We start from the raw sequence: 17,327 nt of genomic DNA on the forward strand, positions 1-17,327 counted from the left end.
TGTAACACCTATATCTCAGTTGAGCCCCTGGGACTGAGATTTGGTCTCACTGTTTAGTAAATTTCCAGTTCTAGTTTGGAGGTAAACTCTGGTTTGTAAAAGCCATAGTTTGAGTTGGATTTTATAGCCTGGTTTGCATGTCAAAGTAAGCCAAACTATGGCTTAGCAAGAATGTGTCACAATCATTCTTTCCTACTGTCATAGACCAAGGCTTGGTTTAGCAGGTGATCCAAACCTAGGCTTCTAGTTAAGCCAAGATTTATTACTGATTACAGCTTGTGGGTAGTGAAGAGAGAACATAACTACAAGCCAAGGACAAAATCAGAGTGTGCAGACCGAGGAGGGGTGGTATGCAAACAATGGTTTGACTGTTTCAGTTACATGTGAGCTGAACCTTATTTTAGTGCAGAGATTTTGAGCCATTGTTATATGAACCAAGTATAATCTTTTTTTTTTGCGGGAGGAGACTGGTATATGCTGAATTTGTCACCGCTTGGTGCTTTGATTTACGTATTAGTATATGCACTGTTTGATGTATGACTGAACAAAAAAGCAATATTCAGTAAAATAGAATATTTTGTTGAAAAATGGACGTACTCTGCAATTTTAAACCAATATATTTACTAGGTTCAGCTTTTAAAAAATGAAAATGCCTTTTCAAGTTTGGGCACTTCTCTTTTGTGAGAACAATAGACAGTGAGCAAATCTTGAAAGATGTTAGAAATACGTATGACAGCCAGGGTATTATTGGGTAGAGGGGAATAACGAGTCTGAGAGATTCTTGACAAGCAACAGCAAACATTGAGCTGGTGATGGTATGCAGCTAGAGGACAGTCTTATTTGGAGATGTCATTCACACTATTGCTGAGGAGCCATTAAAAGTCTCGTGTTTACTTTGGCTAACCATACAATGTAATTCTTTGATGGAAGCACACATAGACTTTAGACACTATTGCTGTTTAAAAGAAACATTTGCAAGATAAAGTAAACATATTTTAAAGCTAGGCATTTATCACTGCATAGTGTGAGACACATAAAATACAACAGCTAATATATATATATATATATATATATATATATATATATATCCCACAAGCATGTATTAGGTGCCATGAAAAACATAACAGATGACATCTTTGACTATTAAAAAAAATACTGTTTAACATGGTCATGATGACTGAGAACTATAATTAGAAAAAGTGGTCTATGATAATAAAATCTCCCTTTCCTGTTGCCTTCTCTCCTCTATTAAATGCTGATTTGTTATATTAGATGCTTTGATTTCAGTTACTTCCTTCTTTACAGACATATTTTGAATATGTGTTGGTTCTTAATATGTCTTTGCTACTGTAAAATGATACTTCTTTATTTACTGCCTTTATCAAAAAGAAAGCTTAAGGCAACAGAATATAATTAAAATGTGTAAAAGCAGATATTTAAAAACTTACTGAAAAAACCCCATCAATAAGAATAGAAAAAATAGCATCACTAAAATCAAAATATACCTAATGTAATAGTTAAAGCTGTGAACTCCCACAATATGCTTTTGAAAAGAAGCATATATCCTGGAACCGTGTGTTCAATGTCTAATCAAAAATTTGCATTCCTGGATTCTCCTGTGTCATGGGTTGCAAAATAATTGCACTGGATTACTGCATTAGAATACTCACAAATCTTTATTCATTGCACCATGTTGTTTCCATCCACCTCATATGCTGCTCATTTTCAGTATTAGAAAATGGTTATATATCAATGACAGGAGGTCTGAATTTGAGGCTATTGTAATTATTCCCACTGAGACACTGTCAATAGGATTAAAATGAAGATTCTGGATCTGTCCTTCCAAGATGAGGTCACAACATTAGCAGTAAGATCCCTGTTTTGGCAAACTGCATTTTCAATTCTGAATTACAGAACATTAATATGACATAAATATCTAAAAGTTGCAATGATGAGAATAAAAAAAACTCAGACCCTCCCAAATCTACATTAAAAAAACAAAAACCAAGGACATAGCAGCAATGTATCCTGACCTAGGTTTATGTAGCTCTTTTAGAAAGCCAGAGGCTCATAGGTTTCTTGTTACAGAACTGTCTTATATTCATTTTATTACTAATCTTTTAGCAGCTGTATAACTTCAGTAATGAAACTTCTGAATAAACCCAACCACTTTAAAAAAAATTGAAAATGGAAGATATATAGGGACAGGCATACAAACAAGGAAGAAAAATCTAAGTAAAATTCACTTAACAATATACAGTTTGCTCTTATATTGAAACAAAACAAAGATTTATTCGCTGTTTAACAGAGGGAAGAAAAATAAACCAAAGTCCTAACTTTAATAGCAAGTAAATTTCCTCTTTGCTCAGTTTAATAATCTGATTGTGAGCAACTGGTATCAGAATATGGTATCAGAATTTACCCTGCTCTGAGCAGCACTTCCTACCTTCCTCCCCCCCCAAAAAAATACTTTATATTAATTTCAATATTACTCTTTTCTAGATGCCTTGAAAAGTGACTGATAAATAACTAGAATAAATAAAAAGAAAGGTAAGTTCAAACTGAAATACTAAGAATATTGGAAGAGCCTGCTGGATTGGACCAATGGCCCATCTGGTCCCACAGGCTTGTGAGAAACCCTCAAGCATGGCCTGGGTGCAATGACACGTTCCCTTCCTGCAGCTTCCAGCAATTGGTATTCAGAAGCAACAAGGCACTGATTCGGCAAGCTAGAAGTCCCAAAGGAGCCAGACTGCTTCACAGAATTGCTGTGGGTGGTGTTACTGGGCCCCATAGATTTTCTGTTCAGAGAGAACCTTGTCCTACTGGTTTTCTCCATTCCACAAGGTTTCTCTTATACCCACTATATCAGCACTTTCTTCTAAGTCCAAGCACTCCCAATTTGCCCATATTGGCTCAGAAGCCTTTAGTATTAGCATGTAAATGCTTCCATGCAGTTTCTCTCTTCGCCACTTGCATTTTGGCCTGTGGTTATTTGGTATCTCTGAATTGCTGTCCTGTGCACAATGCCTACTTCTATGCCTCCACCATTTCCATTAGTTTTTCCATCTTCACCTCAGGAGGTTGATCTGACCCAAACTGGACCCTCACCAGCTCCTGTCGGCTTTCACCTCAAAATCAGTTCACAAAAGCTGCTCTGCCACCCTGCTCTGTTCCCAGCTCACGTGGGTCCCTTCCCTTCTGTACAAGCCTGGCTTGTCCCAGAATGTTCCCCAGTGCCAAACAAATCCCAACCTTCATTCCAACATCACCATCATCTCATCCATGCATTGAGACTACAAAACTGCCTAGTTGGCCATATTAATATCTACATTTCCTCAAATCTGTCTAGAAATATATCTCACTCTACATGCCTTCTGCTGTAGCTCTTCTTTTGTCTCCGCTGCTCTGCCAGCACTGGAAACAGCTCACTTGCTTTCCAATTTTTTATTTTTGTGGTGAAGTGTAATTGAGTTTCTCATACCCTGCATACGTGGGGAGAGAACTGTTGCATAGGTCCTGCTTGCGAGGTTCTCATAGGTATGTGTTTGGTCAATGTGAGATTACGATACTGGACTAGATGGGTGTTTGGCCTGATCCATCAGAACTTTTCTTATATTCTTAGAATTGCATTTGTGTATAGGAGGGGGGAGTTGTGTGATGGCACTCAACTAAGTTTCATTCACAGTAGACCTACTAAACTTAATGAAGCTGACCAGTGCTATTTTTCTACAAAAAGAGGTCACCATGAATGCCTCCTTCTTTCTCTTAGAATGACAGTGGCACCTACCTGAAAGGGGTTGGAACTGAGTTCCAATGAGTTACCCATGAAAAAAAGCCCTGAACCTCACTAAGCTTAGGTCCATTAATATCAATATGACTGCTCTGAGTAGAACTTAGTTGAATGCCATCCTTTGCTTTTTGTATGTTACCCAGTTATCTTCTTATTTCAAACATGGGCAATAAGCGTCACTTTGCTGCTGTAAAGTGTCTTTTCTGTGTGTGAGAAAGATTGGATTTAGAAGGGTGCACATTTTCTAAGCAGTATTCCTTTTACTTGGGATATATTCCGTGGTAAAGGGACAGCCCCCATTCCTTGCCAAAATAATATTTATGCTCTGGAAGAGGATTACAACACAGAAATAAGCTTAAACCTTCTGTGTCTGCGTCTTTTCAAAGCAAGTGATAGCTACTTGAGTCCACAGTGATTTCATTTGTGAATGTGACTTGTGTTACAAGCCTTCCATGAAATTTTGTTGTGCTACTCAGTTCTGATTTTACATGAGATTTTTCTTTGCAAAGCAAACAGTTCAATAATCACAGCCTCACTGGTCCTAAGGGACACATTCTCCGAGGCATTAGAAATATCACCAGAGACACTGAATATACAATAGGTGTCTAAATGACATTTTTACCTTTGCTAATCTAACCCCAGAGTGCTTTCACATGCTGCATTCTAAAGCAGATTAAAATGACCAAACTTGTCACTTGAAAGGGCCAAGGGAGCTATTTACATAGGGTTCCCTTGAGATGGCTGCCCAGTGCATTTCAGAGATTGCTGATCCAGTCTGGGATCCTGGATGCAAAATGTGCAATGTGCTAATAACAGTGCAATGTTCTTTTTAAACCATGGGCACTCTAGGTTATTGCCACTCAAATCAAAGTTGTATTTCTGCCCACAAAAAAAAGAGAGAAGGGGAAAGATCATTTACTCTATCTTAGTCTTGTATGATGTGACAAAAGACTCTCCTTTTCAGATTCAAGAAATGGCTTCTGTTTAGGTGACACAAATATGTAACTCCATCTCTGTATCTTTGGCTCCATCTTTGTCACACAGCAAATGGCAAAGATTTGTTCTCTACTTCCCCAGAGGTCAGGGAAAGTTCTAATGGATTTCAGCTACAGAAGGGTGGATTTCAGTGAAGGTGCTTATTAATTTTAAGAGCAGTTCGACAATGGAACCAATTACATTTGGCTGTTGCTTTCTGGAAGTCTTCAAGCAAAGTCAGCTGTTTGCGTGTTGAGTTCCACAGTGCCACCCCCCAAATAATTACACACTTCACACATCAATTTTGTTTAAGGTTTTTGGCATAATTTTGGCCACAACTTTATTCAAATACAAAAAATGTGAGTGGTTGCTTAGGCATTGGTGACTATCTGTCCTTGCCCCCACAGGACAGAGCTGGCACTTCCGGACTCCACCGGAAGCCAGAGTGGGAAACAAGTATTGGGTGAGAAATGAGGCTGGGAATCAATCCAACACTTCTCACCCTCATGTTCCGGTGGGGCTTGCACGGCCCAAGCCCGGCTCCACGGACAGGACAAAAGAATGGCAAGCCCCTGGATTCCTTTAACGGAATTCCCTTTCCGCATCATTTGGAGGGGTAGGCACTTACCCCTCCAAGCACCAATTAACCAATGCCTAACCGCCATGGAGCCTCCAGCTCACCGCCAAACCACTCACAGCCCCAACCAAGACCTCAGCTTGGCAGCCACCGCACCTAACCAAGCCTCATTCTCTGAAGCAGAAAGGTGCACGCCATCATCTCGGAAAAAGGATGGCATCTTAAAAAGAATCGCAGGGTGAGAAATCACATCTCCACCCAGCTCAGCAATCCGGTGTGTCACAGCAGAATTGATGCGCTTTCTGGCCCTTTCTGTGGCGACTGGGCAATGACTGCCCCTCCAGACGCATCGTTGCAAAAGCTGAGACCAAAATATCATTGCTGTAGGCACCATTGCCCGCAATGTCCCCAAGTCCGTCCAAATTGCAGCACGCAGTGAAGAACGGCCCATAGCCACCAGGTCGTTCTCTCCCAGCTGTATTAAACCAAGACCTCAGCTTGGCCACCACCGCACCAATCCAAGCCTCATTCCCTGAAGCAGAAAGGTGCACGCCATCAGCTCGGAAAAAGGATGGCCTCTCAAAAAGAATCTCGGGGTGGGAAATCACATCTCCACCCAGCTCAAAAATCTTTTTGAAACTGCAGAATTGATGAGTTTTCTGGCCCTTTCAGTGGCAGCTGGGCAACGACTGCCCCTCCAAATGCGTCGTTGCAAAAGCTTTGACCAGAAAATTTTTTGCTGTTGGCACCATTGCCCGCAGCGTCTCCAGGTCACCCAAAATCGCAGCACGTAGCGAAAAACAGTCCATGGCCACACAGGTCATTCTCACCCAGCTGCACCCCAACAGCAGTGGGCGGCCCTTCCAGCAGCACCTGCCTCCGAATCAGCAGCAGGAATTCTGGCCGGCGCATTCCCCGTCTAGACAGCCAAGGCAACTGCACATGGAGGAAGGCCGAGACCCGGTCCCAATCCGGACTGCCGTGCACTGATGCCAGCCCAATGCATGATGCTGTGCCCCACCATCCAGATGCGGACAGCTGCTAAACCTAAGATAAAACAAACAAAAATTGTAAGACACCAATAATGTTAACGAACATAACCTTTGAATGCATTCGATTTCCAACGACCTGTATTTTATTTCCACCGCCTTATTAACATGCTTTCCGGCCTTCTTGGTGGTAGTTTGTCTAGGCATTGGTTCCCGACTAGCTGCACCTGACCTCAGCAGGGCAGCACTGACGACTGGGCCCCACCATATCGTCAGTACCAGCAAACATTGTGGGGGAGCAATGAATCCCAAGGCAATCGCATCCCGCCAGGTGTCGTTCCCCATAGGGGACAGATGCACCCCATCTGCCCTAAAGAGGGCAACAGCCTTGAAGAAAATTAGGAGGGTGCAATATTACAGAACCACCTAAAGCAAGGACCTATTTTATTTTATTTGTTATTTTATTAACTTTATTTATTTTCTTTATTTTATTCTATTATCCACCGCCTTATTAACATGCTTTCTGGCCTGCTCGGTAGTAGTTTGTCTAGGCATTGGGTCCCAACTAACTGCACCTGACCTCAGCAGGGCAGCACTGACGACTGGGCCCCACCATATTGTCAGTTCCAGTAAACAGCATGGGGGAGCAATGAACCAGGATCAGACTCAAGCTCACCCCAAATGCTCCCAGGGACTCTTGCATGGCCCTACCCCTCAAAAGGGGTCGACAAAAGCATGGCGAATCCTTGGATTCCCTTAATGGAACATCTTTGCGCATTGGAGGGGACAGGTGCTCCAACCCCCCCTCCAGACCACCTTGAACCAATGCCTTAAATTATTTTGAGTCCAGGGAGAGCTGCCATCAACTCAATCCAAGCCCTCTTGCATGCAGGAATGCAAACTTATGCTGGAGGAAGACCGCAAACATTCTCGCCCAGCTGTACCACCAGCCCTGCGGGAGGACCTGCACAGGTCACACTCGACCGCACCAAAGGAAGGATCTCCTCCCAAAGCATTCCCCATCTAGACATCCGGTATATGTTCACATGGGCAGGAAGACTGAGATGGCGCCCCAGTCCAAACTCGTCAACATGCTTGCCAGCCTAGTGTACAATGCTGTGGCCCAAATGTGCACCGCTGCTCCTATGAAAAAAGGAAATAACAGACAAGCATCAGCACAGACATCATTGTGACACTTCCTGATATAACCCTTGTCAGCGTCAGACTTCCAATGACCCGTATTCACAATCCTGTCTACTGGCAGGCCCCCAGTGTGCAGCCTTTGCAGCAGCACCTAATCGTAAGGAATGAGGAGTGTTCAGCGGTAAGCAAGCCGCAGGCTGTAATAACTGGTGCACGACGTAAGCACATTGGTGCCTGGCTAACGGGAACCCATTTTAATGCACTAGGAGCGGGCAAGCCCCCAGGGAATAAAAAGCCAAATATTCTGTTATCCGGGCAAGGGCCCTCCTCACCTGTGGCGGGAAGCCTGATTGTGGCACTCCTGTCCACTAAGTCTGTTTTAGAGTTACCAACTCTAATGACAAGCTCCAAAGGATAAGGAAAAGTCCAGAAGCAATAAGCCTCCAGACTCTCAGCCCCGTGCTGGCTCCAACAACCATTTTCCCAACCCTCAGTGCGAAAATGCAATGGACTGCTGAAAGGAGTCTCACCTTGATCTTTAACCAGCAGACAAGTTTTAACTTGTTGCAGATACTGCATAGGTAAAAATTGACTGACTTCCCGCCCACTGTCCTATGAGGTTGGAGGTTCCAACCTTCCAAGGCCCTGCGCACTGCAAACTTTATACAAGGGTCTCTGAAAAATAAAGCTTCAATGTAACAGACATTGCAGCGGACTGAATTCGGATAGTTATAACCGCATGCCCAATCTGCAGCAGGTGGACCAAATACTGCAGGATCTGCTCAGAGGATGGGGGCCAATTCTTCTGAATGGCCGAGAACTGCCAGCTTAAGGCTAAGAAATCCATCCAGGCCTTCCCATAAGAGGTAAAAGCAAAAGGGGAAATGGAAACTGCCGCTCTCTGTAATTACTAATTGTTGTCAAAATGCCACAGGTGGTCTGGAAAAGTCTGGCAATAGCTGAGTCTGGAGCCCAGGATCTGAAGCGCTTCATCTGAAAATCGGATAGTGTTTCAGTGTAATTTGGAGCGTAGAAAGCACAATATTAAACCTTAAGTGGCACAGCTTGAAAGCATGAGCGGAGGGGCGGAGACTGTGCTAGAGTGTGAGGACTGTTTAGCCAAGACCTCACCACTACCTGGTTATCAGACCAAAAGCAGATCCGATGGTCACTGAACTCCTCGGGCCACATGTGAACTGCTACTACAATGGGGAAAACTCAAGAAAAGTTATGTCACATGATTGCCTCACCACACCTGGCTTGAGGCCATAGCTTTGCACACCAGCAGCCCTTGAAATAAAAACCAAAGGGCAAAGATCCAGCAGCACCAGCATGAACCTGAAAATCCCTGTGCGGGTTCAAGGTATCCTGCCATGGCGAACTACTATTGCATACATTCAGGAATTGCTACCATCGCCTGATATCTGCCTTCACCACGCTTGGTAGGCATACACAAAGGTAAGGGGACCTCTGTCAGCATCGCCCTTGAGCCAGTGCCACCAACTGGACTCATCCACTTCAGCCCCAACTGGGCTAGGCGAGCTGGGTAGCACTTCCAGAGACCACCTTCTGCACAGGGACAGGTCAAAGTGCTGTGGACTCACAGCTTAGAGTTGTGAGCACCGGATTCACTCCAACAAAAGGACAGTCGTCGCACAGCAGAGTCTAGCAGAGTATATAAACAACTCAGAGAGCAGCTCTGTAGAATATCTTCTTTATTCTATCTACAACTATACAAACTATATACAGAGCTTAATAGGTCTAAGCATAAATAAATGCTGCACTGCACTGAGTGTCTGCAGCTTCCCTTAGCAGCAACCTTATCTCTACACATGATCTCTAACACTCAGTCTCTCTCTCTCTCTCTGACACTGACTGACTGACTGATTTTGGTGCTGGAGCAGAATAAGTAGAGACCAGAACACGCCTCCTCCTCTCTGGAAAATCAGCAGACTCCTCAGGCGATTCTTGGATATGGGAGGGGTGAAATCTAGGCAGCCTGGCCTAGTGGGAAGATTAGTTAAGTGACCCAGCAAGATCGGATCTGGTGAAGCATCACTTGCTACAGAGGAAGTATTACAAAATAACTTCCTTCAAGGCAGACAGCTTCTCCATAGGCAAGTGGTATGTTTTAGCAATGATATCCAACTGGATCCCTAAATAAAATGGGAATATGGGCAAAAGGTATTGAGCTATTGCTTGCCAACTTCCAGCCCCCGCTTGGGCAGGGGGCATCTTGTGCTGCCATCATGATATGTAAATTTACAGGGCCGACGCTGGCCAGAACCCCTAAAGAAGTCCCAACCAAGCTGCCGCCGAGCCAGCTTCCTTTTCAGACACACACTCTGTGCAATGCAAAAAACACACTCCGTGCAGTGCACACACTCTCCATGCAATGCAACTACACACTCCGTGCAATGCAAAAAACACGCTCTGTGCAGTGCAACTACACACTCCGTGCAATGCACACACAAACCCTCCGTGCAATGCAACTACACACTCCGTTCAATGCAACTACACACTCCGTGCAATGCAAAACACACTCCCTGCAATGCACACACCCTTCATGCAATGCAACTACACTCCATGCAATGTAACTACACACTCCGTGCACTGCACACACCCTCCGTTCAATGCAACTACATACTCCGTGCAATGCACACACACTCCGTGCAATGCAAAAAAAACACACTCTGTGCAATGCAACAACACACTCCCTGCAATGCAACTACACACTCCGTGCAATGCACACACACCCTCCATGCAATGCACACGCTCGGTGCAATGCAACTGCAAATCTCCTAGCAATGCAATGCAATTGCAGCCCGTGCTCTGCAACGCAAACTGCAATGCGGGCACGCAAGGTGCTTTCTCCCAGTTGCATATTGCAAACGTGGCGCCCGTTACATCCCTTGCAGTGAGGTAACCACCAAAAGGACCTAAGTGTCCAGGTAGAGCAATGGGGGAGCATGCAGCTGTCCCATACAGGGACCAATCCTGCAACCTAGGCATTACCGGCACTATCCGCTGACCCAGTGAAACCAATGCTTCATGGACCACATGGGGACACTATTCAGGCCGGAAACACTTCCAGGCCATCGAATTCTAGGGCAAAGCCCTAGGATCACCTGCTAGGCCAGGCATAAATGTTTCCAGTGAAATAGCAGAGTTGATGTAGCCCCCAGCTTGTCCAGGTACCCCTGCTTGCCCTTTTTGAGGGAAGCACCCCTTCAAGAAACCCAAAGTTCTTTTATCACAAATGGGCCGCTTAAGGAAAATAAACTTGTTCAGAAACAGCATAGTTCAAGAGCATATACAGAGTGCTCATAGTCCTTGGAGGCACAGAGAGCCATAAAGCCAACCTTCGGGGATACTATAAACGAAAGTGATACCAGCTGAGCTGGGAACAGCCCTGACTAGCCCCACAATTTCAACAAGAGAAATGGGGGAAACCTTTTTGCGAAAGAAAGCCCCTAACGGGGGGCTCTCTCCCTATTGGGAAAGGCAAGCCACAGATACAGGGAGAATCTTCCCACAGGGCAGGGTAAGGGGTGGGGTGGGAAATCGAACAGGAAAAGGGGGGAATTAAATTATTTAAGGGACTAGAGAGGATTAAAAAGAAAGGGGGAAATAAAGGGGGGAATTAAATTATTTAAGGGACTAGAGAGGATTAAAAGAAAGGGGAAATAAAAAATAAAGAAATGTAACCAGACAATGAGAAGATTGTCCAAGTGCTCCATGTGATCCGATGCAAAACGGCCAAGAGGACGTCCCTACGTCTGGCCCTTCTATTTATAACTTCTGACTCCTCCTCCAAATTGGTAACAATCATATTTCCCCAGCAACCCGATTAACCCTAAAGGCCAGGGTTGCAGATTAATTTGCCTAGTCATGGCTGGGCGGCCTGTTCCCCAACCGCAACACGTGCTCTCTGTTAGGGAGAACACGCTTTGTTGGTGATGTTATAGGAGGTGAGATGAGGTCCCCTACAAAGCACTCTATGACTCTCCAAGGCACGCACAGGCAAACTCGGCCCTCCAGATGTTTTGGGACTACAACTCCCATCACCCCTAGCTAACAGGACCAGTGCTCAGGGATGATGAGAACTGTAGTCCCAAAACATCTGGAGGGCCGAGTTTGTCTATGCCTGTGCTTGCTCTATGGCAACTGTATGTTGGCACCGGAACTAGTTCTAACTGCGGGCGGGGCACACACTCCAAAGGTTAAGTTAAATTAACTTCCACAGCTTCTGTATTTTCTAATTCTAATTCTAATCTACAGCAACAACCAATACTTTTTCATATTTTTTTTGCAACAACAACAAACAAACAAACAAACACCAAAATGAATAGATCTTTTCATGTTTGAACCATTTTAGCTTGCCATCTCTTCTCTTTTTCTGCTTTTTTGGTGGTAGTAGCCATTTGTGTTAGGGTGCACCTCTAGCGCTCGCCATTTTCTGACTGGTCCTCTCAGCTTCTTCTCAAAATTCCAAATGTGCCTCTCAGCCCAAAAAGATTGGCGACTACTGCATTAAATTTATATATTGTTGCTTAATTTTAGGGCAAATTGCTGCAGTAGAAGAAACCTTCTGTTAAACAAGTAGTAAAAAGTGATATACCACCACAAATGTTTAGGATACAAGTGTCTCTTCCCTTTGGCTGTGATTTCTGAACACACGTATGTGTACGCATTTGACCGAGGTAGGACTTTGGGGCAGGTGGAACAGAGGGAGAGGGAGTAGTAATCATACCCAGGGAATACCCACAGTGGTATCCATTGACTTACAGGATATTATTGTGAAACGGGTTCCTAGAAAATGCCTGTGATGGTTACAACTGATCTAATGTATGCACCACAGCCACTATTATATGACTTCCATTTTGGAGCCATGTTTGTCTGTGACTGACAACTTTCAGTATCCGTGACACTGAATAAATACAAAATGTTAGTTTGTTTGCATTACTATTTGTGTTCAGCAATACAAATTTGAATTCATGCCGGTTCAGATCTCCTATCTCATTACTTTAGACATGCTTTTTCTGTGATTCACTTGCAGTTTGCTGGGCTTACATAAATTATTTGCTCCCAGATGCACTTTTATATGCTTTTATAGCATTGCCTTGAGTTTGTTTTACAATTGATTTAACAACTTAAATGATCATAAAATTTGCAGGCTTCAGAGAGAAGTGGATTTTCTGTTAAAGGTGAAGAGGGTAAGTTCCCAATTGGTTTTCTGCTCCTTCTCAAAAGTATCATGTAGAAAGTATGGGCAGGTAGAGAGCATGGGCAGCACATCCTTTACAATTTGTGGTATAAGCTTACCATATTTGTTGTCCTCTGTACCAGTCAGTTCCATGGGGTGGGGTGGGGGGATGACGATGGATGGACATAAATTACTATAAACACTGATATTCACTACATTGTGGAAAGCCAGTGCTGAAAAAAGGACTCTGTATGAGATGAAGGCATGCGTGTCTATAAAGCTGCTTGCATACGTATTTATTGGTTTTGACATATAAAGTTATAAACAACTTACCTGCTCACTTACAACCGTGCTCCATGGCTGTGATTGCCTGTTGAAGCCCTCTTGGTTGTGCTGCAACCTATGGATGTTTTTTAACAGCAGCTAGGGAGAGGACTTTTTCTATGGTGGTGCCTTCTCTAAGGAATCACCTGCCCTCCGAGCTTAGGCAAGTTCTAGCATTAGTGGCATTTCAGCACTTATTTAAAAATGTATTTATGTTTCCATGCTTTTGCGGTGCTTACTTCCAGTGAGTTGTTGTGATATAATCCTGCCCTAGATTATTAGCAGCATTTTATTTCTTTGTAAGTTTGATGTTTAAATTGAAAATCTGTTGTATTAACTTTCAACTATGTGTGAAAGGCTGTTATAAATATGTTTCAATAAATAAAATTTTGCACACACACATGATTGAAAATTTGCATATTTATATATGCAAAAGAATGGCTAACATTGTTGATGTTTTGCTTTTATATTTTACTAGATTTACGTCTCTAAAAATAATTGTTTGATTGCATTTATGTAGTACGTGCTGCTGAAGAATATTTTATAAGTGTCACTGCATATAGAACTACCCGAGACACTAATTGAGAGACCACACAAGGGGCTTTCGGCTGGAACAGTCAGTGCATTTCTTATGCACTTTCCTCATAGCCTGATGAGCTCAGCTATGGCAGAAAACAATGGTTTTGTCATTTGGCTGTTTTGATAGATTTGGCTGAAAGTGAATCAAATATATATATATAGGTTTAGTGCTATTTTTGAGACAGCATGGCTGACCTTTACTTCAGTTAACAGCAAAAATAACTATGGTTCAGTTAGCTGTGGTTTAGATAGAGCCTCTACCCCAGGAAAAAATGCACAACACAAAAACAATGGTCATATGTAACATGAGCATAATATGATGGGAACAATTATAACTATCTGATTGGGGGAAATGAAGGGTGATTTCTTCTATACTGACACAAGATGTTCCCTGTTACCCCAGCAGTGTACTCTAAAAAGTGTGCTCTAAAAGTCTCCTCCTGTCCCCCACGGACGTACTGAGGGAAGGGTATGGTACTGTTGATCATTAGGCAAAAGATCCCTGCATTCCAAGGGCTTGGACTGGATGACCCTTGGTATCCCTTGCAATTCTATTATTTTATGATTATACATCATAGTTTTATACATATTTTTTTCCTAACTGCAGAAAGGCCTTATTTTGGTAGTCCTTATGGAAACTGGAATTATTATGTAGCTGAGAGGGGATAGGTTTTCTAATGAAAGCTGTAGTGTGTAAGTTCAGATGATGTTAGAAACCAGAAACTTCCAGTTCCTAATTTATGCTTTTAACCGCTACCTTTTGCTGGGAGTGAAGTGTGGGACCTTTTCACAATATGAAAGATGAGTAAAAGTGCATTTTGAGAACATTTTAACACGGTATGTTTTCACATGCCCGAAGCCATATATCCCTTTAAAACGCTTTTTAAAAAATAATAATAATAATGGTATCTGTTTGTTTCATTATCTTTTAGCCTGTGGCCGTGGATTCTACAAGTCATCTTCGCAAGATCTGCAGTGCTCCCGCTGTCCTATGCATAGTTTCTCAGACAGGGAAGGATCTTCGCGATGTGATTGTGAGGACAGCTATTACAGAGCACCTACTGATCCACCATATGTTGCATGCACAAGTGAGTTATTCATGTAGATAATCACAAAGAATGTTATCTTGCCAGCCCCAGGCACACATCTATTTGTTAAGATGGGCTCTCTCTTTCTCTCTGGTACACAGTATTGGCCTTTAGTCTATCTGAGTTAGAAGTGTTTGAAACTGAAAGTTCTGGCTGAGCAGCAAAGTGGGCAAAGTAAACAGAGTAGGAACTACATAAATCTAATTTCCCTGTTGCACCCAACATAACCCAGAGAACACACTATGCAAATATATGTAATATTGTGACGAGGATGAAAATATGGTTCTCCTACATATATTTGCATTGTCATATAAGCCTAATGTGTTACTGCACCAAATGAGTGACATGTGAAATGAAAAGTAACCTGTGTAGATAAGGAGTCTGGTTGAAATGTAATGGGATTTGGCTTGGCATTTCACCTGCAAATAGACTTACCTATGTAGACTGGTGATTCAAGGAATGAATTTGTGCAGTTTGCTCAAAGACAAAACCACCCAAATAAAGCTGTAAATTGCATCAAAACCGGGTAAAGAGGATCTAAATGTATTCTGTTTAATGCATTTTAAAAGGACACAAGAATTCAACTGGAGGCATTTTGTATGAGTCAGCTTCAGAGGTGCATTAACTTATCCCTTTAATTGCACAGAAGAAAAGCTGCTAAAGCTAGGTGTAGTAAATACACAGAGAACAGCTATCCTGTTTCCTTAATGGAAAATAAATAAAGCTTCTTGTCAAGTGAGTTCAAGCAGGCTTTTTGGTAGCTTGTAGTAAATATAATGAAAAGTTTCTGTTCTGGCAAGCTTTTGCCTAGGTAATTAAAACATGAGCTAAATTCCCCCCTGCTGGTTTCTGTTTTAACTCCTCCCTCCCATTTGTTTTTGTGTGTTTTGTGTTCAATAAAGGACCTCCATCTGCACCACAGAACCTTATTTTCAATATTAACCAAACTACTGTGAGTTTGGAGTGGAGCCCTCCTGCTGATAACGGAGGAAGAAACGACGTGACCTACAGGGTATTGTGCAAGAGGTGCAGCTGGGAGCAGGGAGAATGTGTTCCCTGTGGGAGCAATGTTGGATATATGCCCCAGCAAACTGGATTAGCAGACAACTATGTCACCGTCTTGGACCTGTTAGCTCACGCTAACTACACTTTTGAAGTTGAAGCTGTCAATGGCGTTTCTGATTTGAGCCGCTCCCAGAGGCTTTTTGCAGCTGTTACTGTTACCACTGGTCAAGCAGGTAAGTAAACAAACTCTAGGATTTTTTAAGCGCATGCAGCAGGAGTTGTTGCACACTATATTTGTCAGCAGCTAAAGCGAGGCACATATTGCGCATGCCTGTAGTAAGCCCCTACAAGGCCCACCCCCTTTTTTGCTAGTTTAACATTGTTTTGATTCTAGTGGCACATGTGGCTTTTAGGATGGAGCACATGGGGCTATTTGTGGCCTACTTGCAGAGTGCCACATGGTTGTCAGTGCTAACCACTACCCTGTTGCAAGGCGTAAGACTGGATTGTAATGCTAGTCAAAGACAAGAACTGCTCTGTTGTGCCAGAACTGACTCTTTTGCCTGATCTTGACATTTGTTGCTGTGTGCTACCTTGCATAGGATCAAGCTGTTAGCTGTTTATGTTATAAGGGTATGAAGTCAAGCACTTTCAGACCCATTGATTTCAATGAATGCATTAAGGATATGTTTAAATTTTCTTCAATGGGTGGTTTGTTGGTTCAGTATGTTGGTTTATGAGCGCCTAATAAATTTAACTTACTACTCTATATGTTCTTAATGCAATAAGAAACATAAAAAATCATTTGTATTGATAAAATGGGTTTCTGTGCGTGCATTGGCTTCTTTGTAGCAATACCCTAGTATTTTCAAACTCTTAAAAGAGTTTGTTTATATTTCATTCTGAAACAGTTTAAATCCTCTGCCAGAATCTGAGTTAGGGATAAATGCCTTCGGTATTCACATCCTTCCCCCAAGATTATCCTTCCAGCTTAATACTTCCAGATATTTGATGATGAGATCCAGTGAGAATGTGACAAATATTCTTTGTTTCTTATATTTATGATAATCTGACAGGTGAAATGTCAGGAAAAATAAAATCAAACTAGCATATCACCCAAGGGGCAAAATGTGTTTTAGTGATCCTTGCATGTCGAAATAGGAAGTCTCCTATTCAGGAATGTAAAATGATGAATTGCTTGTTGATAAAAATGATGTTCTAGCAGGTCTGTGCTGCATTTGTGTTGATGGTAGAAATAGGGGTAGACTAACGGCAACAGGCCAGCTGAGTTTTAAGCAAAAAAATAAATTAAAAAATAAGTATTTTCGATATTCTGGGGTTCAGATGAATAACTACGGAGCAGGGAAATTAGTGAATGTCTAGAAGTTGCTTCTTGAATACTCATTGCTAAGGGACATGTACAACAGGCCCAGTATACTTCCTACTGCATGAGCAGGACAAGTATCTGCATTGGGCTCTCCTGGGCTCTCTTCGCTCCATCCCTTTTCTTCCTCATCTCTTGCTCAGGTCCATGTGACTTGCAGCGTGCCAGATATTGTAAGTATTAACTGATCCAGATGTAGACATATCCGGACAGCTCCACCCTAAGGACACATGAATAGGACATGGATTTTGTCCGTGTTTTCAA

At 42.7% G+C, this 17,327-nt stretch overlaps 1 protein-coding gene across 4 annotated transcripts in view; it reads left to right on the forward strand.

Moving 5' to 3' along the window:
• Positions 1–17,327, forward strand: part of EPHA7 (EPH receptor A7) — a 178,030-nt gene that overhangs the window by 51,748 nt on the left and 108,955 nt on the right. For 3 of the 4 annotated variants that reach the window (XM_082216838.1, XM_082216839.1, XM_082216840.1), the window contains exons 4-5: positions 14,519–14,674; positions 15,577–15,912. In XM_082216838.1, the coding sequence (XP_082072964.1) occupies positions 14,519–14,674; positions 15,577–15,912 (492 nt within the window). Of the gene's footprint in view, positions 1–2,502; positions 2,551–14,518; positions 14,675–15,576; positions 15,913–17,327 lie in introns of those variants that run through there. The other variant, XM_082216841.1, reaches the window with a different exon arrangement.

Source organism: Podarcis vaucheri (genome assembly GCF_965113315.1).
Source record: "Podarcis vaucheri genome assembly, chromosome: 3".
Lineage (NCBI taxonomy): Eukaryota > Metazoa > Chordata > Lepidosauria > Squamata > Lacertidae > Podarcis > Podarcis vaucheri.